This window comes from Parasteatoda tepidariorum, chromosome 5 (genome assembly GCF_043381705.1).
Source record: "Parasteatoda tepidariorum isolate YZ-2023 chromosome 5, CAS_Ptep_4.0, whole genome shotgun sequence".
In the NCBI taxonomy this organism is placed as follows: domain Eukaryota; kingdom Metazoa; phylum Arthropoda; class Arachnida; order Araneae; family Theridiidae; genus Parasteatoda; species Parasteatoda tepidariorum.
This window is the reverse complement of record NC_092208.1, coordinates 48,764,715-48,792,713: the sequence shown is the minus strand read 5'-3', so window position 1 is coordinate 48,792,713 and position 27,999 is coordinate 48,764,715. Positions and strand designations below refer to the sequence as shown.

Sequence of the window (27,999 nt, the reverse complement as noted above, 5' to 3'; positions counted from 1 at the left end):
TTGATGCGTTGAATTTTTATTTCACAATAAACATAAATAATAAATAAAAAAATGAATGATGAATTTTCAGCACATAACCTTTCGTATTGGACAATAGTGTGAAAAAAATTCTTTTCTTTTCGTCTTAAATTTTTTAGCCATTTATCATCGAAATTGATTTCTTAAGATGTTTTTTTTTCACATTAAATCTATGTTTTTGGATTTAAATTAATTGGCAAATGATAAAACAAACTTGCTTCTGGCATTGTGTACTCACACTTAATTTAAATGCAATGCAATACATTAATCTTATGCCAAGGACTAAATGACTTTTCATTATCAATTTGTAATTTTTTTTCACACACTAATATTTCAAGTGATTTATGTGCATAAATTCATCATGATGTGTTGAAAACAAATAGTAAAATGATGAATACGTGATATTACAGTGATTAAAATTTAACACTTGTACATTTTATTCACTCGATCAATATCAGAAAGAGTTAAATTTACTTTTTTAAAAGGATCGTAAAGTAATTGTCCTGTCTTGGCTTCGATGGTCATGGCTTCATCGGGGTTTTTGGAAAAAGCATAGTTCCCATAGATCATTATTGAATCATAGTCAAAAGGAGTCAAAAGTATGTTTTCATCCATCTTAAGCTTTCTGAAATTGTGTCTCTGATCTGAAAGAAGAACGTTTCATTTCAAATACTAACTCAATGAAACAAAATTTTATTTCTTTGTCCCCTCGGTAACAAAGCTGAATAGCGTTTGCAATTTCTTTCCTCAACGCGATTTTAATTCTGGAATTTAATTGAAAGATCGAGTTTCTTTTTGCATTAAAATTAAGTTCTTTCTTATATTTCGTATTCAGATTGTTCTGTATTCGCCGCCCTTTATATATATATTATTAGAATACTTAGCGTAAATGAAGTAAAAAAATTATATGCATTAGAGGTTACAATTAATATTTAACGAAGGGGAAAACAAAACACTATCGAATTCTCATGAATCTCAGGGAAAAAATACGATATTTAAAATATTAAAACCAGTCTGGTTGCCTAATGAAACTTAAAGGTGTTTGCAATAATAACTTTTCAGCTCCTCTCTTTTTTCATTTGCATTCAAACGAGCTATGATGCTTAAAGTGCTAGAGATTTGTTGAATTCTTGTTGCGTTTTTTCCATGTTTAGTAATTTGCACCTCTTATGTGGATACGATTTTACTATATTTAAGATTTTAAAAATGTACCTTTTGGGTGCCCATTACCGGGCAACCTGCATCTGACGAGACTAACTGTACCTGGCAGGATAAACTGTACCTGAAGTACGGAAAAAAAATTTCCCTGAGACATTTAGCTGTAAAAGTGTTCGAAACACGCTAGCTGTAAACAAAGAAGAAAAAATTGAAAAATATAATAATGACAACCGTAGCTGACGTCGTCAGGGGGTACCAGCCCCGGAAATCATAAAAATAGTACTTAACCTTTTCAATGGAGAGAGCTAGACAAAGGACTAAAATTTGCTCTCTCTGTACCCCAAAGGCTTTGCAAGAAAGCCAGGAAATTGCGCAATTTTCCTTTCAAATTGTTGTTTTAAGCTGTTTTTTAGCATGAATTTTGATTTCTCTTTTTATTATTCAAAACACGCTTTTTTCTTTTTCATTTTAAGAACTGTTTTTTCACCATTTATGGAACCGGTAGTTTTTGAATTCCTGTGCAAAAATTCTGACTTTAAATGAAAAGTATTACGAGAGTTTAAATAAAAAATTTGGTTCAGTAATAAAATAGCGAATTTCTTATAACAAAACATACAATTGTATTTATATTAAGAAGTGTTACTACAGATACAAAACAATAAAAAAGCCATTTAGCTTAAACTTCAAAAATACTTAGACCATGTTGTAACTGTACGATAAATTTAAAAACTAATTGCAAAAGATATTTTCTCAACCTTCCATTTTCTTGCGGAACATGATTAAATAACATAAACATTTTAAAACAGTTTTAAATAATATAAAAGTAACAAAATATTACATTAAGTGTTTAAATAATAGCCGAAAAACATGAACATAAACAAAATGAATACATAATAACAACTATGAAATTAACATAAGTATTTTTTAATAATATTATGAACACCTGTGCACCTCAAATTAAATCCTATAGATACTTATTATGTTTTCAATAAATTTTTCAAAATTAAATTGAATTTATGCTCTAAATAGACTTCGACTGAGTTGTTTTTCTCTTTTTTAACCCTTTCGAAGGCCGTGGGAAGTATACTTATCACCACTTTTAATTTAGGTTTCCTTTGGTTAATAACTTCAGCTTTCTTGAAGTGCGTTAGAATAAAATTGGTAACCATTTGTTAGTTTAAAAAAATGTATAAAAGTTGTAAAATACATAATTCCTTTTGAAGTTTGTAGCATTTATGAAATTCATTTTATAAATAAAGAAAAATAAAAGTCAATAAGTTCGTAATATGTCGTGTTAAATATATTTACCACCAAAAAATGGCATTTTTATAAACTAAATGAGTTTTTTTTTAATATCAATTCTTAAAACAATTTCAATTCCAAAAAAACTTTAATTTACCCTTACTAGAAATAAATGGCCCATTAAAGGGTTAACTTTCGTAACTTAAAATATCGTCTGCGCTAACTAATTAGCATATTTAAGGACACCCCTTTGAACCATTAAGATTGAGTCCTAGAACGTGAATATCCGATAATTAAATTAAAAGTTATTCAATGTGGTCCGTTTTTTTTATAGTGAAGTATGTATTTGAGAGCTTAAATAATGTTTTGTTATAAATTCTTTTATACCTGTTTATAATGCTTTCATTTTTTTTCTATGCAATTTACACTTTAAATAATGGGGATCGATTTAGACATTTGAAGTTAAAAACAGCTCAATACATCATTCTTTTAAATTAGTTAACAACTAAACTATTTTAATTTTTAAATTGAAAAAAAAAAGTTGCCTCCATTATTTACGTGTAATATGTTGAAGCTGACTATGTTACAAATTACTCCAAATGCAATAATATTCACCAGTTCATAACATATATTTATTCGCTTAGAAACATTCAGATTTTCCTCTTCCATCACCGAAACATTCGAAAAAATGGTACTCACACGAAGGTATATTATTCATGTGAACGATTAAGAACTCGTCTCTATCCGATCTATTTTGTTCGTGGTAGAAACCAATGGTATGTCCAAGTTCATGAATGATTGTTCCTATGTTCAGACATCCGGGTGCTAGAGATAATTCCTGTGGTTGGACGGATTCTCTATCTCGGCCGACGGCGGAAAAACACCTACAATAAGATAAAAATGCAGTATAAGAATTCTTTATTTCAAGTGAAAGGAAGTCTAACTTATTGGTTGATGAAACAGTAATTTTTCTTATTCACCGTTGAAAGCTTCTTGAAGCTATTATGCGTACATAATTCTTATTATTTGCATGCAAATAATAAGAATCATGCAGCAAGAAATTTATATGAAAATATTATGAATTGTTACCAGATATTCCGTGGTGACTGTTCTTAATAATTTTAGAAACCATGTTCAAATGTAAAAAAGTAAGAGGATTAGTAAATTCGTATTTTAAATAGAATGCACAGTGGGCCAGCATCCAAGGTTTTGTAGCCAAAATTAGTATTTTGATGAAATTTGTTTCAAAATTTGAGGGTTTTTATGTGCAGGTTAATTGAATTCATAGTTGAAATTTTGAAATACACTAAAAATACCCCAAAAAACAAAATGGCGGTTGAAATATGGCGAGCAAAAATTTAAAAAAATAGATAGTACGTTTAAATAATTAAATATAGCAATGAAAATATAATATTTTTTGTAATTTTATATTAAAAATGAAAAGCAAATTATATTTCCGAAGTATTATTACAAAATAACTCGAATTAATTACAAAATAACGCGAAAACATGAGGGGAAAAAAACATAATTTTTGTTTTTTGGTATATTTAGTCTACCTTTGCAATACGGGCAAAATGGGGCAGGTTTTTTCGAAAGAAGATACATCGAAGAAGACAACAAAAAAGTTTAGTTAATTACCTCGTGGAACTTTTTGGAGCTAAGTTTCGAAAGTCATTCAAACATTGCAAAATGTCAAATGATAAGATATAAACTATAAGTTTGTCAAGAGTATTAACCTATCCAACAAATTGAAAAATTGTATTATAATTTCAGACTAATTAATCTGATAAAAATGTAACAGTGAGGTGAAATATTCCTATATATATTTCTGAAATAAAAATTTAAAAGTTACATTAAAAAAAAATTAACATATTTTTCATTACATTGTACTCTTGTCTGTCCAAAAAGTAAATTATAATGCTTGGAATGATTATGAATGCTTAATTTGGGCTATATTAAAACTGCCTACACATATTCTAATTGAAAATTTAATTTTTGACTTTTGGCCAAAGATCATGGTCTTCTGGCCCACAGTGGGATGGGACAAAAGCTCTGTCGTTAACCTGTCAAATCATTAAGACCGAGTGAAAAACGTAAAAATCAGTTTCATTTCTCGATTTAACTCGGAGGTGTTTCTAGAACAAGAAAAAAAGTATAGTCAAAACTATCAAAATATGGTAAAATGTACCATGTTTCTGACTCAATGGGAACACTAAAAAGGTCTGTTATAATTACGATATCTTAGCCTGGCGTTAAAACCATTTATTCGGTTAAATTTACTTTTCAGTTTTGTATTTTTTTTTTAATAGTAGTACTATTAAAAAAAATTTTGTATTTGTATTTTTGTATTTTTTTTTTTCTATAGTAGTAATAAGAGCTGCAATTTAGAAAAATCGAATTTCCGGTAAACCGTTACCATATGAGCAGAAAAATTACCAAATGAATGGTTTAAATAGTTTTAACAGCATTTTTTTCTTCTTGTAATAAGCGCTTTTCTATACCTCTCTGCCTCCTTAGACAATCAAACAGTCTTCTTTTTTTTTTCTGATTCCGCTTTTCTCTATAGTGATTCATCAGATTTTTCTGCTTTTTGTTTATCATTATCTCGCTTTAATTTTAATATTTGACTGCTATTTAACAAGGAATCTGAAAGAATTTATACTTAAGGTAGTTTTTACGAAACTCCCAAAGTATCTAAAAACATACTGTTTCTTACTTCAAATGTATTTTTAATTTTTTAGAGATCTACATTGTAAAAGTTCTATTTCACATAGAGATAAAAAAAACAGCAAAAATTTAAATATCTGTTTTTTTCAGCCGAAAAAAAATTTAAACAATGAATGATTATTAACAACAATGTAAAGTATTCGGCAATAGTTACCATTCGGGGAGCCCTTTTATATTCGGTGATTTGAAACATAAAAGTAAGAACCAATCGCATAATGGTAAACATAAGTTGCAGTAACCCGAATGTGACTTCATTAAAAGCAAAGACAAAGAAGAATATGATGGTAACCATAAATTAGTTTTCATGGAAATTTAGTATCGAACGAAAATTATAACCGAATGAAAATGAAAATTATAAATTACTGAATGAAAATTATTACCACATCAAGAGGCATCTGATTCTACGCCTTAACCAAATATTTATTTAAACAATTATTATTCGTAAATTATTTTTTAAGCAGTTATAACCATCAAAGGGTAGATTTTTCTTGTAACTTACAAATTGCTTCAAAAGCTATTTTACCCTTTTAATTACAAAAGGAAAAACTTTATAAAAGTGTTTTGCTAAAAGTTTATTCACTAGAACCTGTTTCCTCTTAATTAACAAGACGGATATTCGACAAAGATCATTATCAGCAGTAAAACCACACAAAATCTACTTAACTTTAAAAATAAATTTTGAATTAATTTCTCTCTTGACAGGGTTAATGTTGCAAGACATCGAAGCTAAAAGGCGCTTAAATCCGATGGGAAATAAGTTTGGAGAGCTTGCTTAGATTAGTTTTAAAACCTGAAAGGAAGTTCGTCAATTTTATGCAAAAAAAAAGTTAACTTATCTAATGAATTAACTTTCAGAACTGAAGGAAATCTTATTTTGGGCGAACATTTTTATTTTTTGTTCTATTTGGCTATCGAAGCTGCCAAAAAAGTAAGATATTAGAAAGATTGAATCATGTAAATGATTATGTGCCGTTAATTGGTAAATTGAGGGCCGCAAAAATTGTAACAAAGAAAATTGGGAAAGTTAGATTGTTTTTGCTAAAAGTTTTTCTTCTTCTTCTTTTCATTAGAAGGGAAAGGACTTTGCTTATGATGCATAAGGCATTCAACATTTTTCATTTTTTTCTTCATTTTTTTTATGATTCAATGAACTCGGTTATTTCTGACAGTAGATGTGACTTGATCAACAGGCCAGTGGATGACTTCTAAGTCAAAGCTAATGGCTGATGAATCATTTATTAGGCTCATTGTGATAATTTGATTAATGTATAGACTAATATATAGAATTTGACGTTTTTTTTCTTCATGAAACGCAAATTTTGATTAATTTCCTTAAGAAAAATTCTTTCGCTAAGATCCGTTTATGCAAATTTTTAAATTAAGTGTTTAATAAATGTTGCCCCGATTCAGGCTTTCGAAGTTGAAGCGATTGACAACAATTGTTTCGCTCTTGAAAAATGAATTGCTTGGTTTTTTCGCTTAAGGTGGTGATTTCATATTTAACGATATTAGTTCCTAGATCTTATGGTTTGGCTTCAAAAATATTTCAGAACATAATTTACAAGTTAAACATAATTAAATATTTTGTATTAAAATATTTATTCCCTTTTATTATTTTTTTAGTTAAAATTTGATGTTTTCTTTTTAAATTTCGTTATTTTTTTGCGATGCATTAATAAAAAAAGTGCATGGAATACGGATTATTAGTAGCGAGATTTTTATTAATAATTACCGTTCATTATTGATAATAAACGGATAAATTGTGAAAATATCAAGACAGTGATGTGTTGCCATTTCACGATTTTCTGTTCTCCAGTACTCTCTATACTAATCTTTTTTATAGATTAGGTGCAACTGCAACTCGGTTGCAATACTTGTGTGATTCTTGTTACATTTCCCAATAGGTAAACTGTCGTAGATGTTGAGTTTTATATTTTCCACATAAAAGTATTTCAAACTCTCATTGCTTTGACTTAAGACATCATTACCATGTATTCAAAACAAATATTAATGTCCACTTGGTAATGCAAAGACTATTTAAGGCCGAATCGTTGAACAAATAAAAGTTGGTTCAACTTTCATTCTAAATCTCAGAGCTCTTTACAAAGAATTCAGAAAAGTTAAATTAATATTTATGAATTTCTGTAATTATGAACTTTGTAATGAAACTCAATAATATACTGGTTATAATATTGAACAACAAAAAGTAAAATTAAATATTTTTTACTTAAACAAACTAAGAAAGTCATTATTTACTTTACACAACTTTTAATCTTGTCTTTCTATCCGTTTGATAATTATGATAGCGGCAAGTAGAATAATATTGAAGAGTTTTTGCACAGAGTTTGTCTTAAATTAACCGTACCGCAAACTATTTTAACCCCTTACGAACATGGCCATTGCTAAGTAAAAACAAATTTTAAATAAGAATTACCAATAATAAATTTTGCCCTTACGTCTGAAGTTTCAAATATATTACAAATGGAATAGAAGATATACCTAGATAATTCTTAACTTTGTTTCATAATTATTTAAATTCCTTAAAATAAAGGCTCATAGTTTGATCAAAATTTATCAATGATATTTATAACATTTATTATTCATTTATTTATTTGAAAATTGAAAATCAAAACTTCTTTTTTTTTAAAAAATTAGTTTAAAGTTCTGCATTTTAAAATAACTCTTAAAAAAAAAATAGGAAAAAAAATTCATGGGTGATTTGCTTAATTGACATCTTTTATCCGAAGTCATGACATTTTCCACTTTTGGAGAATACGGTAATAAGCAGACAAAATATAAAACTAAAAAATTCTCTGCTACATTACTCTCATTAAAAAATTATAATCATGCTCTCAGAAAAAAGTGTGGTGAAGACCACCAAAATATGGTGAAATTAATCGTGTTTCTAGGAACACCAAGAAGTTGGTTATTTTTACAAAAGTGCTTTAGGTAATGATATTTGGTTAATTTAACAACAAAATACGGTTTTATAATGTTTAATAAAGTTTGGTGAATGTGGTAATAAATTAGTAATTTTATATTGATACCTTAGAGCATCGCATAAAAATCATTATTTCAGTTTAATTTGTTTTTCAGTTTTGTAATTTTTACTGAATGTGTGGTAACAGCTGCATAGTTACCAACCCTAATGGATTTTCCAGTAGACAACTGGGTTTTGCCAGTTTCTCCTGGTTTACTGGTTCAGTAAAATTACTCTTAGCTTTTGTGCATTCTTGAGAATTCCCCAAAATTGAGTTAATTGCACCAAAAAAATTCCTAATCAAAAAAATGTTCACACATTTTTTTGCTTGTTTAAATAAGTATTTTTAATGCATAATAAATCGTAACCTGTTAAAAACTTCTTTATTTTTGGTTCTAAAATTTTTAGCTTATTCAGAATCCTTTTTTTAATTAATTCAAAATTTAATTTCTATTACTATTCAAAATTATGAGTAATCATATAAATGAAAATATTGTAAACCATTGTTTATTAGTGTAATAAAGTTATTGTATTTTATTGACTTTAAAATCCCTAAAATTCTTTGTGTATAGAATATTTGGTATATTATGCAACAGTTAATATCAAATTTATATTATTTCTTAAAATCTGCCGGATTTTTTCCCCATCCATGTAGCTGTAATTTTGAAGAAAAAAAATTCTGGTAAACCTTTACCATATGAATGGAAAAATTACCAAGTGAATGGTTCAAATACAGTACATTTTGGTTTTTATTGACCAGAAACATGAGAAGTCATTTCCATACAGTACAGTAAATTTTCCAAACTTTTTTTTCCGGATGTAAGTATATGATACATAAACAAAACTGGATTCGGAAAAATTATTCCGTTACAAGTAATGATGTGATAAAAACTGATACAATTAAGTACAGAAATACTTAATTTCAGCATTATATATTTTGACACTTTCTCTATATTTTAAAATTAACAGATTCTGGTTTTAAACAAAAATTCTGGGCAGAACACTTACCCTTCACCTTTATATATTTTGACATATTCTCGCTCTGTGGTTCTCGGAACAAACTTCACGCAAGTAGTTTTATGGTAAGCTTCCATTCCTTCTAAGATAAGTTTCTTTTCATCTTCTGAAATTTTCAAGAAAATTTGAAATTAATTGAAATTTAGGCACTAGATATAGTAATTGGGTACTTGCACTTGGAGTAGAAATGAAGTGATAATGCTTAACCATGTGATTTAAATCAGATTCATTTGGATACTTGTAAGCGATATCACGTGCGTGATTAGCTTCCATAATTTACCTACAATGACGTCACTTCGAGCCTACCTAGCAGCATAACCTTCGAACATAACAATTTAACCTTCGACCATCCGAGAATTATTGCTCTAAAACTTAGTATAAGTTTAATTTACAATCTGCAAAATAATTATTTTCTTATTTAAATATCCTTAACAATTTTTCAAGGTTTAAAAAGCAACATAACCACAGATAGTGGCAAATATTTTTTTCCTTTGTATTACTCAAAATGAATAACGTCCATTTTGGTCTGTTTCAAGTCTCAGTTTTTACCCTCTGAGCATGCGTAAGGCGTGCTTGAAGAGGGGTAGAGATAATGGATAAGATGTAAATTGATTGTAAATGACCAATCCTAACACTATATCCATAGTTTTCAAAGCCGTCGAGATTCTCGACTCGCACCGATTACAGTGCTGACGTAAAATATCTCAGTGGTAGACGGATCATCCTGGGGCCGGGCAAGGTTGACTCAGCCTTTCATCCCTTCAGTGGGTCGATAAATGAGTACCAAGTAATAATGGGTTGGGAACTAAACACTGGGGTTTCCGCGCTCGGCTGACCACCTGACCGGAACATCTGCTCCTGCACACCAGAACCCAAGGACAAGAAAACTGAGATGGGCACAGTAGGCCTTGGCCCTCTATGGGCTGTCGCGCCACTGAATTTAGTTTGGCAGACGGATCAGGGGTCAGAATTTCCTTGGGAAGTGTTCGTATTCTTCCTCTACTATTCCTTCTGCAGAGGATCAAAATTGTGTGATGGCATGTCTTCGGATCATCCTCAGGGATGTTCCCGGACAGTCGCCAATAGCCCATTGTGCAGCTCTAGTGCGACGTAAAAGAGCTACAACAACAGCAACAATCTTCCTCAACGTAACGCAAAAGCGGCTTAGTTCCATCAAAAAGTCCTTTCTGTAGGCTAGTTAGTCCAAAAAATTGATTCAGGAGATCCCTTGTCGTTTGGGTGAGATTAAAAATTACTAAGGAGTTGAAGCTAGGAGTCTTAGTCGGCTGTTCAACGCCGGTTATAAAACAAAATAAAAGCCGTCGAGATGAAACGAAACTTACTTGGTAGTTTTTCAGGTTACTTTTTTGGTGGTGGCTTATTCTAATCATTTATATTCAATTTGAATATATTTTATACCTGTTGATTTTTTTAGTTTGATTCTATTCAAACCAATGGTCGATTCTACTCTATACTAATTAATAAATTCCATCAGATTCGATCATATTAATTCCATTATTAATAAATGATAAAATACATCAAACGTTGCAATCATCACAGGTTTTGTCTTAAAACAAAGTCAGTTAGCGTCAGTTAGTCGTAACAAAGTCAGTTAGCGTAAAAAAATTTTTTGCGTGGTTATAATTAATAAATTTCACAATACGAATGATTACAAATAAGTGAAATATTGAAGAAACAAACAATGTTTGTTTGGTGAAAGAGATAAAGGGATGAAAAATTAGAAAGCTGAAAAGATTTGTTCCATATTTACATGGTTTATAAAACAATTTTGCGTTCGTATTTATTCTTATTTATTATTACTTTTATATTGATTTCTTATGCTTATTCTTTTGGGGGAGGTGGAGATTTTTTAGGGTATTATGTTTTATAGATATATAGAAAATACAATAAATCAAAAACAATAATAATAACTATTATTTATAAATATCACAAAAAATAACATTGCATTGTGGATTTAGGAAATTTATTATAATATATTTATCATTTTGAAATTAAAGGATAATTTGGACACCACTTACCAAGAGATGAATCTATAATGAATGGTATAAAAGCTGCACCTGGATAACCAGGCCACCTATAATCCTCACTCAATATTCCATTCTGTCAAAAATAGAAAATCTATTTAAGGACTAAGCCATTCAATTGATCTGAGAAATATCAATTATATATTGTATATATTTACTATTACACATTATTATACAGTTTTGTAAGGATTTGTAATTTACAAAAAAATTGCTGCAGCAGTTTATATAATATCGAGATTTCAGTAACCATTGTTACAATTCTTAATTGCAATTTCTTTATGTCCCAAAAATCCCAAAATACTTTTTGATCGTTACAAATGCTATAAAATCTATTCAGTAGATAGCAAAATAATATATTAATATTACCTAAAATTATGGGATAAAATAATAAATTTTGATGCTGCATTTTAAGTTTAGTGAGTTTTAAACTCGTTTTTTACTTAATTAACTCTTCAAGAAATCATTAATTAAAAACTATTTAATATTTTTCTTTAAAACTAAATATTTTTAATAAGGTCTTTGATCTTTATACGCATTTATTAATCTTTTGAAATAAAAATCATACCGTATAAAATATTTCTTTTTTTCTAAAGGATTAAAAACAAACACTCGAAGAAAAAAAAACTATTTTTTATAGTACTAGAAACGCAGGAAATTTAACATAATTATGGAAATTCACATTAACATTTAGTACAATGCAGATAGTCATGGAAAATGAACGCTGAAATTTTGAAATCTCATTAAAAATGAGTTTTTATATATATAGTAACAAAAAGTTTTACCGTAAAACTTAATACTTTTTTCACATAAAACAATCAGTGTGCAAGCAGCGTTATATTTTCCGACACTCAATATGAAATAATATTAAAGAAAGTACTACTCAAGCATTGAGAAATTAAAGAAATAGTTTATAACTTTTGCCAATAAAATAAATAATTTTTATAATATTTACTCGCAACATACGATGCGACGGTAAAATCATGTCACCTCCAAACATTCCTTCATTTTGAAGTGCTTTGTAGCGTATATCTGTAATAAATTTACATTAAAAATCAATAGTCAACACTTTAATTTTAAATATCAATCAAATAGTTTTAAATATCAATTTACTTAATTTAATAAATGAAAGGTTTACTGCTATAAGGTAATGGTAAAATATAGTAAATATAGGTCATAATAGGTTATACATTTTTTCAAAGCGAGTCTAATAAATTAATATTTTTAGTTGAATTTTAGCAAGACAAGAGCACCATAAGCATCAAAATAAATTCAATGTAAAATTCTAAATAAATAATTATGGATAAAGGCCATTGGTGTGTTTGAGAAATTCCTAGTCTAGACATTTCGATAGCAATTTGTTACAGACATTAATTTATTTAAGAAATATTTTTATGATGTATAATCTAATTCTTGAATAATATTCTTAATTAAACGTGTTGAAGGACTAGGGGCAACAGCTATTCTCTGTAGTGCAAAATCTCCATAGTAATATTCGAATTATAGTAATATTTGTATTATTAGTAGTATAATAGTGATAATGTAATCTTAGTAACCATTCCTCTTTTTTTTGTAAATTTACATTTTATAGTTCTTTCAATTTCATATATTTAAGTACAATTTTTAGATTGTTTTTATATTATAAACAAAGAACCAAACTGCATTTTGAAATACCCACATACATATAGTGCATATAGCATATCCTTATTGATTTTAATCCTATATATTCAATCCAACGTATTAAACGAAGATTAGAAGTATTTGTAACCAAGCGTTAAAGGTAACATAATACTTACTTTTTTTTAAAGGAGAATCTAAACAATTACAAAGATTATAAAGTTCATCGGGGATTTAAGCTTCTAAATAAAAAAAACTTTAATGTTTCAGGTTTTTGTGGTTAGAAACAATGCGTCGAAAGTTTAATACAAAAAGAGACGAAGACAAATATTCAATTTATAGTTTTATTTTATATTTTATAACAGTCATTGAACAACTGAAATTGAGCTTACGATTACCAATGTTCAATTCCATAGCCTTATAATTTTGAACCCAATTCAGAAAACAAGGGAACTTCTGAATCAAGTATTGGGAAAAACTTTTGGAAAAGGACTTTTTGTTGAAATTAACTCGCATCCGGGAGGATTGCTTTACTTAGCAGCAAAAGCTCTTAACAGCTCAATTTTACTGTATTCGAGACTTTACTTCAGTTGCACTTGAATAATGTTGCACTATTTCGTAGTTAAATTTCTCCACAGCCTTAGCTACTCAACACTGCAACGTAATATCTTAACAGCTTAGTTTTACAATGGATTCAAATTTTGCTTACTGATAGTGCAAACTAGTAGTTTTTTTTAATCAAAACTAAAAGAAAAATATCCATTTGCTCTTTAAATAAATCTTTCAATTTAATGACATAAATGAAAGAAATTTATAAAAAATATACGCTAATAAATACTTTAAATTTGGGCAATGGTAAACTTTAAAAAAAAATATTATTGTTCTAGACAATTTATGTGGGACGATGGTTCTAAACAGTTGGTCCATACAGAAGAATGTGTTTCTGAAAAGTCTGGTGACAATGATGTAAAATTAAAAAGGTATGAATAAAACTTTTAAAAATAGTTTTTGATCTAAATTTTAATTAGAATTTTTTCATGCCAATTATTCTTTAATTACTCTATATCGCAGAAAAGAAATTTTGAACCATGGCACTATTACTCTTGATTCTTACACACTATGTAAAGTTGAATCTAACTATGACCCCGTTTTCTCCCTTATGTCTCCGTTTTCTAAATAGGCCTTCCACTATCATTTTTTTTTTCTTCAAATTTTATAACCAGGAACTAAATTTGAAGAAAGGAAGAGTTTGTCAGTTTAGCTTCTTAAGAAAGGGAGTTGAAGAGTTCAAATGCATTCACAGTTGCAGGAAAGGGAGTATAAGAGAGATTTTTAGGAGATTTTTGAAAACAACTTTAAAAAATAATAAGTTTTCTGTAGCTGAGTAAATCAAGATTATTTAAATCTGATCTGATCAAGATCTGAGTAAATCAAGATCAAGATCTGAAATCAGGATCTGAGTAAATTAAGATCAAACAAGTAATATTTCAATGTTTCTGAAGATAAGAAAATTAAGCAAATCATAAATAAAAGATAACTTTTTAAATCTATGCACTGAGAAAAAAAAATAGTTTTATAATAAGTGATAAAATTTGGTAAATGTTGTAAAATTTGGTAAATGTCGTAAAATTCGGTAAATGTCATAAAATTTGGTAATTGCACCATGATACCGTAGAATATGTTGTAAGCAATTATTCGGTTAAATTTATTTTTCAGTTTTGTATTTTTTATTAAATGTGCTGCAATAAGAACGATAATCTTAAGAACCAGAATTTTCGGTAAACCATTATATTATAAGAATGAGGAAAATGAGATAATGAGAGGAAAATTTTCAAATGTACAGTTTAAATACCGTACATTTTGTTTTTTTTTAACTAGAATTATGGGTTTTTTTTTACCAGAAATTCCCCTGCCATATACGATTCGGAGATTTTACCAGAATTTATTTTCTGCGCTTACTTCATTGTAGTCTTTATAAAAAAGAATTAAAAACAAATACCTACTTACCGTTTGAGATATAGAAAATGTTCGTTTTTTAGTCTCTTAATGTTTGTAAATGTTAAGTAATGTTATGTTGTAATGTTAAGTAAATTAATGTTTGATCCTATGAAATAACAAAAAACTAAATCTGAAAAATCTAGACTTATTAGAATTATTAAAAATTCTAAAGGAAAACATTTAAAAGCCATTAAAAATAACTGATTTTTGTAATTATTAATGTAAGTTTTATGTCTACATTTAATTAAAAAATTAATTATTAATGAAATTTAATTATTAAATACTGATTATTTTGAAAGTGAACAGTTAAAGTTAATACGCAAATCTACTTTATTACGGAATGCGTTGTTTTAAAGCTTTTAAAAGGAGAATATTCTGAATAACTTTGGATCTAATGTTCGGATTATCACTTACTAAGACTCCTTAATATTTTGAAAGTGTTATTTTAAATATGCTAATTAATTACTGCATACAATATTTTAAGTTGCAAAATCAGACAAATGAACTGCCTCTGAATAACTATGCCTTTTTTCAACAGATTTGAAATCTTAACTCTCAAAATATTCGGGTAGCAACAATCCTGAGAATATTATCTGAATAGTTTGGTCAGGAGAACTAATTTATTATCATATTCTATATTAGAACCTCAAATCATCATGTAAATCATTAAATCAAAATTTAATCCTGGGTGTTTACTTTTTATTCTCATTTAACAGCTGTATTTTACACTTTTACATATTTCAGAGCTTAAAATAATAAAAGGTTGTCTTTAAGTTTGATATAAATTTTGAAATTTTTTCACTTTTCAAAATTTTTCAGAAAACTCTTCGATTTTAGTAAGTTACATTTCTTATTCAAATAACATAAACAGAAGAGGAATTTATGCATGAAATTATGTGCTAAAACTACCAAACCAAATAAAAATAAATAAACTCTATATTATATTATTTTAGACTTGATGAAAATACTTGGAATGATATGATGCATGATTCTTTCGAATATGAATATGAAGAGAAAAGCGTTCCTCCTAATTTGGCAAGTGAAGTTGTTGACAATGAAGGACATCTATGCAAATTTTAAACAAAATAGTATTTAAAAAAAACTATTTTAATACATGTCACAAATATTCTTTAGTTTCTTTGCTACATTAAAATTGTTATATCAACAAAGCAAAAAATTCTAAAGAAAGGATTGCTGGTATTCTAATTATATTTAGTACTTATGTTTATAAGTAGTAGTTTCTGTTTATTATTAAAATAAAGAAGATACATATTTTTCAATGTCATAAGTTGGACTACAATTAAATACAAAATTATTTAATTCGAAGCATAAATGATGGTTGTATGGAATAATTTTTTTTTCTTTAATATAGTTTTATTTGTTTGCATATATCTAAAAACTTTCTATTTAAAGGCGAGTCTCTAAACGTTAATTTACATGCATGGGTTATTGAAATTTATGTCACAAATTTGTATAAATACGGAAGATGTTGTTCTGATAAGCGCATAAAGTAACAATTTATTATCAAATCTAGGCACTAAGTTTATAAAGTAATTCTAGAATAGTTGAAAAATGAAAAAAAATAATCGAGAAAAAATATTTTTTCACATTTCAACACAATTTTTTTTAACAAATGCAGTAGGAGACTTGTTATATAGATTAAATATGCTTTAATTTTTCAAACTTGATACAAAAACTTTTTTTTACTTAAATCGTCTGTTATTTTTATTATAAAATCATTATTCGATTATAAAATAAATATCTTGATTTAATGACAGAAGTGAAATAAATTTTTAAAAGCATGTATTCATATGCTTTAATTACCTCGAAAATTAAGAAAAATTAAAAATATTTTTTATTAGGTATATTTATTGAAATGTAGATTTTGAAGCATCATATTATGCAGAAAGAAGTGATTCTGCGCAAATTTGTGACGATGATGCTAAATAGAAAGAAAATAGAAATAGAAAGGTATGTATTAAACATTTAAAACAAAAAATCTCTGACACATATACCATACCAAATATTTTTTAATTGATGATGAAATCAACAGAATATAAAATTCCTAATTTACATTGCTGATATTTTTGTTTCTTTTGTACGTAAATAAAGATACAAAGTTTTCGAAAATTGGTTTCATTTGTAAAACGAAGAAAATTGCACTTTTTTAAAAATATTTCAGGATTTATAATTACAAACAAAAAATTTGAATGAATAAAGTACGCACCTCGAGTTTTTAAAAAATTTAACTTCAGTTTGTCTTTTTCTTCTTTAAAAATTTTAATTCATACTAAGTCGCCAAATCTCCTAATATTTTTCACATTCTAGCCAAATATCCATCATATATTATTTTAAAACTATAAAGTCATTGTAAATTTCTATTTGTTAAGCAAATCCTTATAAAAAATTTCATATCTGATTTTTAACAGAAATGATAATTCAAAAAACAAGAATTGAGTTTTAAAATACTTTTTAAAATAATTTCAAATTTTGTTTCTTTTGTTAATGGACATTTTTATTCAACTAATTATGGACGCAGAAATGACAGAGACTGTAACATCCAAACAAATAAAAAAAAGGTTTGCAACATCAACCAAATATAACACACTCTGAAAAGTTACTTATATTTCTTACCTAAACTTCTTTCAATGAAACTCATGTACTGTCATTAATACATTTTAGTAGATATTACACTTTTTTCCAGACAGTGGCCTAGGTTAAGCTAAACTTATGTTTTTATTACTTATTTTTATAACTTTTTTTAGAATTTAATGTAAATTATTTCATTGAAATATAAAAAAAGACTGATACTCGTTTCTGAAAAATATATCTGTGAAAACATTTTAGGAAGTACTTTTTATTGCATGCAAGCTCACTTTATGATGAAAATTCATACGAAATATTTTAAAAGGTAAAAAAAATTATTTTCTGCAGCCATTTCAAAGAATTATGAAAACTCCTCAATTACAACTTCGTTGTCAACATCATGAAAACTGTAAGATAAAGAACAATCTGCTAAACAGGCTTATTATTATAAATGTTGAAAATTTAAAAGAATATCTATATTTCGAGCACTAAACAATTTTAAATACTTTAATGCGTATGTTGTTTTAAATACAACGTTTTAAAAATACTTGTAAGGAAATAGAGGAAAAGGAAATGGGAAATAGATAAAAAGGAAATAGAAATAATGCTACATATTTTATTTTCACTTAAAGCAGAGTAGTAAAACTTTCAATATGGTAAAAAAAGATTTATTCTTTAATTTTTCTCCAAAAATGCTACATTTTTGGTAATTTGTAAAATTTTGAACCTTACCGAGATATTATATGTAAGTAAAATGTACATTATAAATCTATGAAATTAATTTTGCAATCTCTATTGTATTCTGTTACGAAAAGGATAATTCGGAAACTATATGTAAATTTGGAAAATATTGCTATGAAGCTAACTACGAAATTTCTATTGTTTCTGCATAAAAACACGAAGTTGATTTTTACTTACATCTGATATAGAATGAGTATTAGGTTCTGCTAGCTTTCATGTTTAAATTTAAGTTAGGAAAAGAACTTTAAATTTACGGTATGCAATATTTGAATAAATAAAATCGATGTAATTTACTGACTTGCCCTTTGGAAGCAAAATATTTCGTTTCATAATTTAATACTCCATATTCAGATAAATTGATTCTCGGCCATTGGTGTTAAAATTATTTGCTATTTTTTTTAAATGACATGGATAACAGTGCATTTTTTTTTATCTGTTAACAATTATTTAGAAAAAACTGCTAAGAAAGTTCATTACAGCTTTTTACATTTTCAGAGTTGGAATATGCCCTTTAGAAAAAGAAGTTGAAGCATGTGTTAAAATGGAAAGTTTTGAAAAAAGTTACACCCTTAATCATCGGGATTGTGCAAAGGTGGATTTTGAAAAGTAATTAAATTTTTAACTAAATCAAATCAAAGTAACAGAATACATATATATATATATATATATATTCATNTATATTTTGCATGATATCAATATTTCGATACAAGATTGAATCTTCAAATTTCTGGTATTGGTTTTGTAAGAAGCATGTAATAGCAAAAAAACCTTTGAAAACGTAAGTTTAAACAATGTAAATAAGTTATAATTGTAATTAAATTGCAATTTTTAAACTGTTTTTACAGGAAAAATACGAAATAGATTTTAAGACTTTGCGTAAAAAATTCCTTTAGCAGATATGTAATGGATTTAAATGTTTTCTTATTCCAGTTTGAAATCGAAATTACTTTTTACCTCATTTTAAATCATTGTTCTCAACATGCCAAATTTATGAACTTACATTTCTTACTGACTGTCCTTTCGGATCCAAAATCTAATTCTGAAGATTCATATTGTGAAACTTTGTTTTCAAAAATGTGATAATAAATTAAATGAAATAAATGAAATAGGTTTTAATTTACGTGAATAAAATTGAATTTTCTCTCAAATGATTGAAAAAGTGCAAATAAAGTTTTCACAATAGATTTTTATAGTTTTAGAGTTGATAATGAAGATGTAGAAGTTGCATTGTATCTGAATCCAGAAATTGCTTTAGATATGTTCGCTCATAAATGGGGTTTTGGAAATATGAGCAGAGAAAGGTATTGTTTGAGTTCATAAGTTTGTTTTTATCATTTGTTTTTAAAATGTTAATTATGTTCTCACTATTAATGTTATTCACAATTAATGTTCTACTACGTACGACTTCACTCCGTATTTACGACTATTAATGTTCAACTCCGAAATCTTGTAATTTTGAACCCTATCCAGAAGACAAGGGAAAGCCTGGAACGAGTATTAGGAGAAATTTGCCTTCGTGGAGGACTTTTTGATGGAGCTAACCCGCATTTGCGTTACATGGAGAGGAAGACCACGAGAACCTCCCACGGTTAGACAGACGGCCAGGGGACTCTAACCCATGATCCGTCTACCACTGAGGATATTTCATGTCCAGCTAATAGTTTATAAACAAGATTCCGTGTTAAAGCTGAGCAATTTTTTTTACATAAGTTAAAATGTTAATTAACGTGAAGTTAATTAAATTCCTCGCGGTTTCACACATCGAATTCGTCAAAATATGATTCTTTCTTGTCTACATCTTTTACTTAACTTGGATTTATTATTTGTTTTTGTGTTTTTTTTGTAACGGTGATAGATTTTTATTTCCTGTATTTGGCAAATTCGATGCATAATTAGTATGTTTACGTTTGGCACGGCTAAGTGCCTATCTTTCCGTTAAGTAAGAAATATATAGTTAAAGAATTTAAATCTTTGTGAAAGAATGTGGAATCTGTCACTTAAGAGAATTGATACCTAACGGGTTTGGATAACTTGAAATAGAATAAAAAGAACAGTTACTGACGTAAGCAAATGCCGCGTTTCAACAACCAATCAGGATCAAGATACACACACTACGTCACTTGGAGGTATCCTATTCATCAATATACCTATCCTTTTCCCCCCTAAAAGTTACAAATCATTAAAATTTATAATGATAAACACTCTGCGGCTGCATTTTATGACTAACTTTCATTTAACGTTTAATACTCGAAAAATTTGAAATAAACGGTCAAAAAAATTTTTATACTTATATGATATAAATATATGTTTACTAACCTTGCTGTACAGAAATCTTAATTTAGAACACATTGATTCTTTTAGTTATGAGACTGCCAAAAATGTGGTTGAAGCAATGAAACAGAAAAAGGCTAAAGAGATGAAAAAGACACGTGTTGGATCGTTTTTCCGTATATTATTGTCTTGTTTGGAGAAAAACAAGGAATAGTTAGAGGTGACAAGTGAATGTTGAAGCTCATTTACGTAGTTTCAGAAGTATTTATTTCAACGAAATCTCGTCGACGCCATCGTTTTTGCCCTTTCATCGAGGCGGATGAATTTAATTTCTTGTTCTTTCATGTTCAAATGATTTAATTTGCAATTTAGGCCTCTTTTGGTATTTAAATAAAAAGGACAGTTATCGACGTTTATTGTTTCTATTTTCTTATGTTTCAATCAAATCATAAAATAATTAGCAACTAAGTAGCTCAATTGATAGCAACACTGAAATAAAGATCAACTTGGAAGAATGGTTTATATCCATGTACGTTGATTCTTCCAAGAATCTTACTGAAATTTTAAACAAAATGCCGACTTGAACAAGATTTGTTTTAGACCATTTAGAAATAAGCTGATTTCTTATTATAATTTTTTTTTAAAAATAGATTTTCTTATAAATATTTTTTAACTATGCAGTTATTAACTATTATGATATATATATGTTTAGTTGAATGTAGTCATTTTTAATTGGAAAAAATATTTACCAATGACTACATTATTAAACCATATGTTTTTATTCTGGAGGCCAGGTAATATTTTGCAGAATTCGTTCTACCTAACTAAGCCTCTGATTGCTTTTTCTTTTCGTCATTTTTTAAGAAAGAAATTAATACTTTCAAAGTATTGTCAATAACAAAATAAATCACTTGCATTATAAATGTGTAATTTACAAAATAATGTGTGCATCCTCAAACATTTCTGAGTATTAAATCTGATCTATCAACACTATTTGTTACAAATGGTATATTACTGAAAATACTTTTTAGGTCTTCGAATTATTGGTGTAATTACAAAATTAGATTTGATGGATGAAGGTACAGATGCTCTTGAAATAGTAGAAAATAAACACTTACCACTTCGAAGAGGTTAGTAATTTAGATGAATATGATTAAAGCAGTGTAGTATTCTGTACTAAATACCTTATTTCTGTATCTAATTCCTTTATCTTTAAATAGTAATCAGTACCAAAATATTAGTGAAATATTAGTACTATTGGTAAAAAAAAGAAGAAGAAAATACTATTTAAAATACGACAGAAAAATTTAAAGAGAAAAAGACCAAGATTACCAAAATATAGGAATATTTACCCAGTTTCTAGTTCTATAGGAACAACAAGAAACTTCATAATTTTTTTCGAAAGGCTTTGGTAATGATTTTGGTAAAATTAACCGTAAAATATATTTCTATAATATTTGATAAAATTTGGTGATTTATCATGGTACCTTAGAACATGGCATTACTAAATGTTTGGTAATAAGTACTACTTTGAAAACTAGAATTTTCAGTAAACTGTTACCATATCAATTGAAAAATTAGCAAATGAATGATTACATACCATATATTTTGGGTTTTATGTTCAGAATGATAACTTTTTTCTTTTTTTTTTTCCACCAGAAATGTCATTAGCAAACTGTACGGATATTTCACCAGAATTTTTTTCTCCAATTGAATAGTGCGTATCGAATTTTGGAACAGGACTATTCAAGTAATTTTTTTTTAAAAAAATAGTTGAAATCGAGCAACTGATTTAGGTTCGAAAAGTTATCCCAATATAATTCCAAACCAAATCATTCAGAGAGAGAGAGAAAGAAATGAAATAAACGTAACACAGCAGTAAAATTTTTAGTGCTACATTCATTTAAAGTGAATAATTTTTACACTTATTTAAAGTTAAAAAGAACTCTTGAAAAAAAGTCACCATTCACCTAAAAAAGATAAATAAAAGAAGGTTATTACGAAGAAAATTTATCCGTCCTAAAATAGGTTTTTGGATTGAAATCACTTATTAGATTATTTCGTGGAAAATTATAAGCATCAGAGCAATGAACATTTGAATATTTTAAAATATATTCTCAGAAAAATCTCCTCAGTATTAAAATACATTAACCTTAATATTCTGCTAAAGTCGATGCAATCTTAATACGGTGCTAAACAGAACAATTTATTCGTTCATACTGACCAATAATATCACGTAGTGGCTTGCGGAGAGGACGAAGGCCACTTACAGCCCCATGAATCTAATCAAGGGCTACACTAGATAAATAAATAAAGAGACTTATAATTTTATAAAATAAAGAATTTTAAGAGATAAATATTTAGCTCAATAAAAATATTTCATGTAAAATAAAGTATGATTTTTGCTTATAATTAGTTTAATAGTGAATTTTTGATCAACACATTTTAAATATTTTTTGTATATGAGAAAAATAATTTAGATTATCTCCGTGGAAATAAGGTAATTTTTCCTTAGAATAACTTACTCGTACGTACATAAAAATTCAAATTTGGATTTTCTTATCCAATGCTTTATTATTATTATTATTATATTGATGTTCTTTCTTGAAATGAGTATGCTCTTCTTTTTAGAGTCCTTAACTCAAATTCAGATTGAAAATTTTGCTTCGAACATCCAAACGCTTATGCACATTTTTTCCTGTATCGTTAAATTCAAAAGTTGAACTCTCTGCTCTGTCAACTAATTTCTTGATTGTTTTCAAAAGACTTTTTTAGATATTGAAAAAAAAATTACATTAATTGGGTACTTGCACTTCAAGAAGAAGATCATGGATACCTGGACATGTAACTGATAACGTCTTCGCTAGCAGATCGTTCATAAGCAAAATGGCTTATAAAAGTTGAGCTAAGTTTCTCCACGTAAGTTAAAATGTTAATTAACGTGAAGTAAATTAAATACAGCCCTGTATCGCATATCAAATTTGCTGAAATATAATTTTTTCTCGTCTACGTCTTTCACTTAATTAAGATTTTTTTTTTATTTATTTTATTGTGACAGTGATATATTTTTGTTTTGTGAATCTGGCAACTTTGATACACAATTTTTTTTTATGTCCTACATGGCTTCATGCCTGTTTTTGTGTTAAATAATAAATATATAGAAAAAGAACCTTTGTGTAAGAATATAGAATAAGTCACTTAAAAGAAATGATAGTTGACTAACTTGGATTACTCGAAATAGAATGGAAAGAACAGTTGCTAAAGTAAACAAATGCCACACTTCAACAACCTTCTGTTGATTGTTTGATAGTAGTTACTTGATTTTTTAGAGAACGAAAAATAAAAAAAAACATTATGTAAAATGAAGCGTACGGAAAAGTTGCTGTCATTCCAGTTTAATGTGCAGATTGTCTAGGTAGTTTGAAGATTACTTAAGTAATTTGAGAAATAACACAATTTTTGGCACTTTAATGGACTACTCTGATAGATAATCTGTAGAACAACTGATTTGTACAGTTATGCGATAATATGTATACTAAAAAAATTATTTACTATTTTCATCTCTCCTTATAGCTGTTTCTTCCCCTTTTTCTAAGCATACAGTTGCTGATTTAACTGCATTAAAAATATTCTCTTAAAAAATACTAATTAAGTATCAATATTAAAGCGATGAAACACTTTTTAAATGTTATCATCGTTTTCAAGTTTGCAGGAACATTTTCTTTAGTTTATAGAAGAAATATTAAAAAAAAAATTCCTTTCAATTTGATTAAGCTATTTGAACCCAGTCAAATGAATTCTAAAAAAAAAGTGTTTCGAATTTTTAATTAATTCTTTGAAAGAAAGTTTTTTAAAAGGAAAATATTAGATTTGCTTTTGATGTAGCGACGTAACTGCTAATAAAATCTACCTTCTTTTAATGAGGGGAGTATACTAAGTTGCTCTTTTTAAGATTTAAAAAATTATCGTGCTTTAGTTAATCATTAAAAAAAGAAAGTTTCAATCGTGTTGTAGTTAATTAAATAAGAGTCTTCTTTGAATAAAATAGAAGCAAGAAAATCTTATTTAATCCTCGAAAAGAAGTAATATTGCTTTTTGAATGCATTCAAATCAAGCGAATATGCATTTAAAAACACTTGAGTTTCGAATGTTGCTTTTTTGTATTAATGTGTGTTGAAATTTTCTTTTAATTAGAACTAAAATCTTCGCGGCATTTTTAGAAATTTCAAATCACTTGAATTATTATTACTGAGCAAATTAATTATCTACAAGTGCATTGTTAGATATTGTGGTTCAAATTGGGCGAAATTATTGCTAAGTTTAATACCCTATTAAAGTTACAGAAAATTTATACTATAGTACGGTTAAAAGCATTTATGCTATGCCTCATTGTTTAACCGATTTTGCTAAGATTATAGTACACCGCAAAGTAAAACACAAGGTTGAGAGTTTTAAACATTTAATAAAATTTTTTCATATAGCACTGATGGTACGTATATAAACAAATTAGAATTTGCAGAGAAGAAAGAGTCTTTTTTGGTAAAAGACAAGGGACACTAGATAAAGAAACTGTTTTTTTAGATGTTTTTAATCCACCATTGCTCTTCACGACATTAATAATTAGTCAGAGTTTTGAAAAGTTTTATTTCCTAATTAAATATTAATTGGTGACATCTAATTTTCAAAGTTTGCGCAGGTTCAAAACAATATTAATTATAATAACTAATGAAACCAATTAATGCGGAGCACCAAATACCCTCTGCGGACGATAAAGAAAGAGAAATATATTTCCCTGATGACAAATAGTGATGTGAATGACTATACAAGAATCGGTTAGTTATTAGAATCTTTTCATTTCAATCAGTGATTTGAATCACATAATTCGAATCATATTGATCCAAATGGCGTGATTCGAATCACTGATCTGAATCACATGATTTGAATCATTGATCTGATGCACTTGATTCGATTTGTGATCTGAATCACTTGATTCGAATCATTGATCTGAATCATTCGGTTTGAATTAGTAATTTGAATCACTAGAATCGAATCAGTGATCTAAATCACTTGATTCGAGCCACTGATATTAATCCCTTGATTCTAATAGTGACCCAAATCGCATGTTTCGAATCAGTGATTCGGGTCACTTGATACGAACCAGTGATTCAAATGGCATAATACGAATCATTGATCCTAATCACGTGATTCGAATCACTGATCCTAATCACGTGATTCGAATCACTGATCTGAATCACTTAATTCGAATATTGTTCCGAACAACATGATACAAATCATTGATGCGAACCGCATGATTTGAATCACCGATCTTAACCATTTGATTTGAATATTGATCCAAAGAACATGATTAGAATCAGTTTTCCGAATCACATGATTCGAATTAGAAATTCGTATAGCATGATTAGAATCAGTGATCCGGATCATATGATTCGAATAAGGGAGCCGAATTAAATAATACGAATCTGTGATCTGAATCACTTAATAAAAAACGGTAATTTGAATCACGTGATTTGACTCAGTGATTTGTATCACTTGATTCGAAAAGTGATCCAAATAACTTGATTTAAATCAGGGATCAACTATCTTATTCGTATCAGTTTAAATGACTTGATGCGAATCATTGATCCAAAATATGGAAAAGTTTAAGAAACTGCAAAAGAATTTTTTTTTTTTTAATTTTTTTTTTTTCATCAGAGTTCATCGAACTCTTTAATTGGAAAATCTTAAGCCCCTAAAAATGAATGAGTTAGAATCTCTTAGATTTTACAAGATATTTTTAACTGCATACAACATACCATCACTGGGAAACAAAACTAACTGAAATTTAAGAAACAATTATTGATTTAAATCCCTTAGATGACTCGTTTTTCCCAACTCTAATTAGGAAATACCATACATAACGCTTAAGACTCTGATATTAAGATTATACAATAACATATAAACGAATATTTTGAAAGTTTGATACATCATAATCCTTAAAATAAGGAATGCGATATTTGTGTGACTGATAATAAAAATGATGTACAAGTATACCAGAAGTATATATTAAAAGCAGTCATTATGAAACACCTTACATAAATCTTAAGACTCTTATATTAATATTATGCAGTAACATATAGATGAATTTTTCAAAAGGGTAATACATGTTATACCCTAAACAAAATATTTGATAAATATTGAAGGAATTTATTTCACTAAATCACTTTTAATTTCGTGCTCGCTATACAGAATATCTTTTATTATAAAAAAATAATAATCTAACCAAAATTTCTTAGTACAGATTTCGAAACATTTTTCACTAACTTTATTAAAATCTTGATATTTTTTATATGGCTTTTGCTGTTTTTATAATGTTAAAATTTTTTTCGTTTCATTATTCTTCCTTTTTTTGCATTGTATACCACTATTCAACGAAGGTTAGAGTATATTTTGTAACATGCAAACTAAAGCAAAATAAAAAAAGGGAATCAAGCGCAAATGAAAGTACATAAATGGACATTAGCAATTTCAATTCTATAAACAAGATCTCTATCAGTGCCTAAACACCAAATGATGGAAGAGAAAGCAAAGAGAAAACATCTGCAAAGTTGTTTAACCAATAGGGGCAGAGGAACAAGTTCGAACAAGAAAATAAAAAGGGAAGGTAAGAAACAGGTGTAAAGGGATTTCAATCCAAGGATGAATTAGATTAAATTGAAATAGACTACCGAATTTTGGAAAACGGTAGAATACTAGAAAGATCATTAAATAAATTATTAGAATTTTTCAAAATATAGAATGATTCCCCAAAAATTAAGTTCGGTAGATGAAGAGCAGTGTTGAGTGATTTTAGTAAAAAAAAAGTTTTAACTTGATGTACTTTTTACATTAATACGCTACTGTAACTGTATTTTTTTTACCTATAGTTTTTTTGTCGTTAGCATAAAAATAAAATAAATTTTTAGTCCAACAATTTTGTTATTTCCAGAAATCCGTGGCTCCAAACTAGAAACAAAACTTTTAATGGAATAAATCTAATAGCAAAGGGGAAAGAATAAAGTAGTAGTCATACCTTCACTTCGTTTCAAAGGAGATTTAGAGATAAACGCCGCTAAAGTCAAAATAAGCCTCACAATCATTGGGAAAAAGATATTAAATACATCAAACAGGAAAAACCCTCATTCTCAAATGGGAATCCTATCTCCAAAAGTGCACTCACTATACTTTTCTCGCATCAGCAACCTCAATCTCTCCAAAAGCTTCAATCTGATGTAAGGGAATCGAAAATTCTCAGCAAAATATAAAGACGTCAACGAAATGCATGATCTGCAATTTTCAACTTCACACATTTCTTATCTTTTTTTTTTCAAATATATATTTTGTTTTGAGTTGCGCATTATGTCACGCGTGACAGGCTGTAGGAAACATACACTTGTTTGTTGAGACTTTTCTACAATTTCAAAGGAAATTATTTCATATTAGCATTTAAACTGAAGAATAACTTGTACATTTTTAAAGTTAATTTCAATCTAATTACTTTGTTGAAATAATTTTAATCCTTTCATACTTCATTTTTTTAGCAGGTAATCATCAAAATTATTATAA

The 27,999-nt window shown here is 27.8% G+C and overlaps 1 protein-coding gene and 1 long non-coding RNA gene across 3 annotated transcripts; one reads left to right on the top strand and one right to left on the bottom strand.

Moving 5' to 3' along the window:
* LOC107450136 (astacin-like metalloprotease toxin 5) lies at positions 1-27,673 on the bottom strand. 2 transcript variants are annotated; one of them, XM_016065870.3, is made up of 6 exons: positions 27,467-27,673; positions 12,140-12,216; positions 11,182-11,263; positions 9,134-9,248; positions 3,118-3,302; positions 1-662 (listed from the first exon to the last, which is right to left on the bottom strand). In XM_016065870.3, exons 1-6 carry the CDS (start codon positions 27,531-27,533, stop codon positions 439-441), a joined length of 750 nt encoding a protein of 249 aa, XP_015921356.2. In that variant the 5' UTR covers positions 27,534-27,673; the 3' UTR covers positions 1-438. The 2 variants fall into 2 exon arrangements, with proteins under 2 accessions (XP_015921356.2, XP_071037525.1); XM_071181424.1 differs by lacking the exon at positions 27,467-27,673 and adding an exon at positions 20,189-20,271.
* Positions 18,006-20,807, top strand: LOC139425708 (uncharacterized). Its single transcript, XR_011636860.1, has 4 exons — positions 18,006-18,130; positions 18,622-18,732; positions 19,320-19,427; positions 20,488-20,807. It is a non-coding gene; the product is annotated as an uncharacterized lncRNA (long non-coding RNA).
* Positions 27,674-27,999: the final 326 nt, after the last annotated feature.

Excerpts from the sequence above, each read along its gene's own strand:
- LOC107450136 (XM_016065870.3), bottom strand. The coding sequence starts at position 27,533 with ATGATTGTGAGGCTTATTTTGACTTTAGCGGCGTTTATCTCTAAATCT. Across the intron at positions 3,303-9,133 it reads AAAATATATAAAGGTGAAGG|GTGTTTTTCCGCCGTCGGCC; the intron begins GTAAGTGTTCTG and ends ATCTTATTGTAG. Across the intron at positions 663-3,117 it reads CATGAATAATATACCTTCGT|ATCAGAGACACAATTTCAGA; the intron begins GTGAGTACCATT and ends TTCTTCTTTCAG.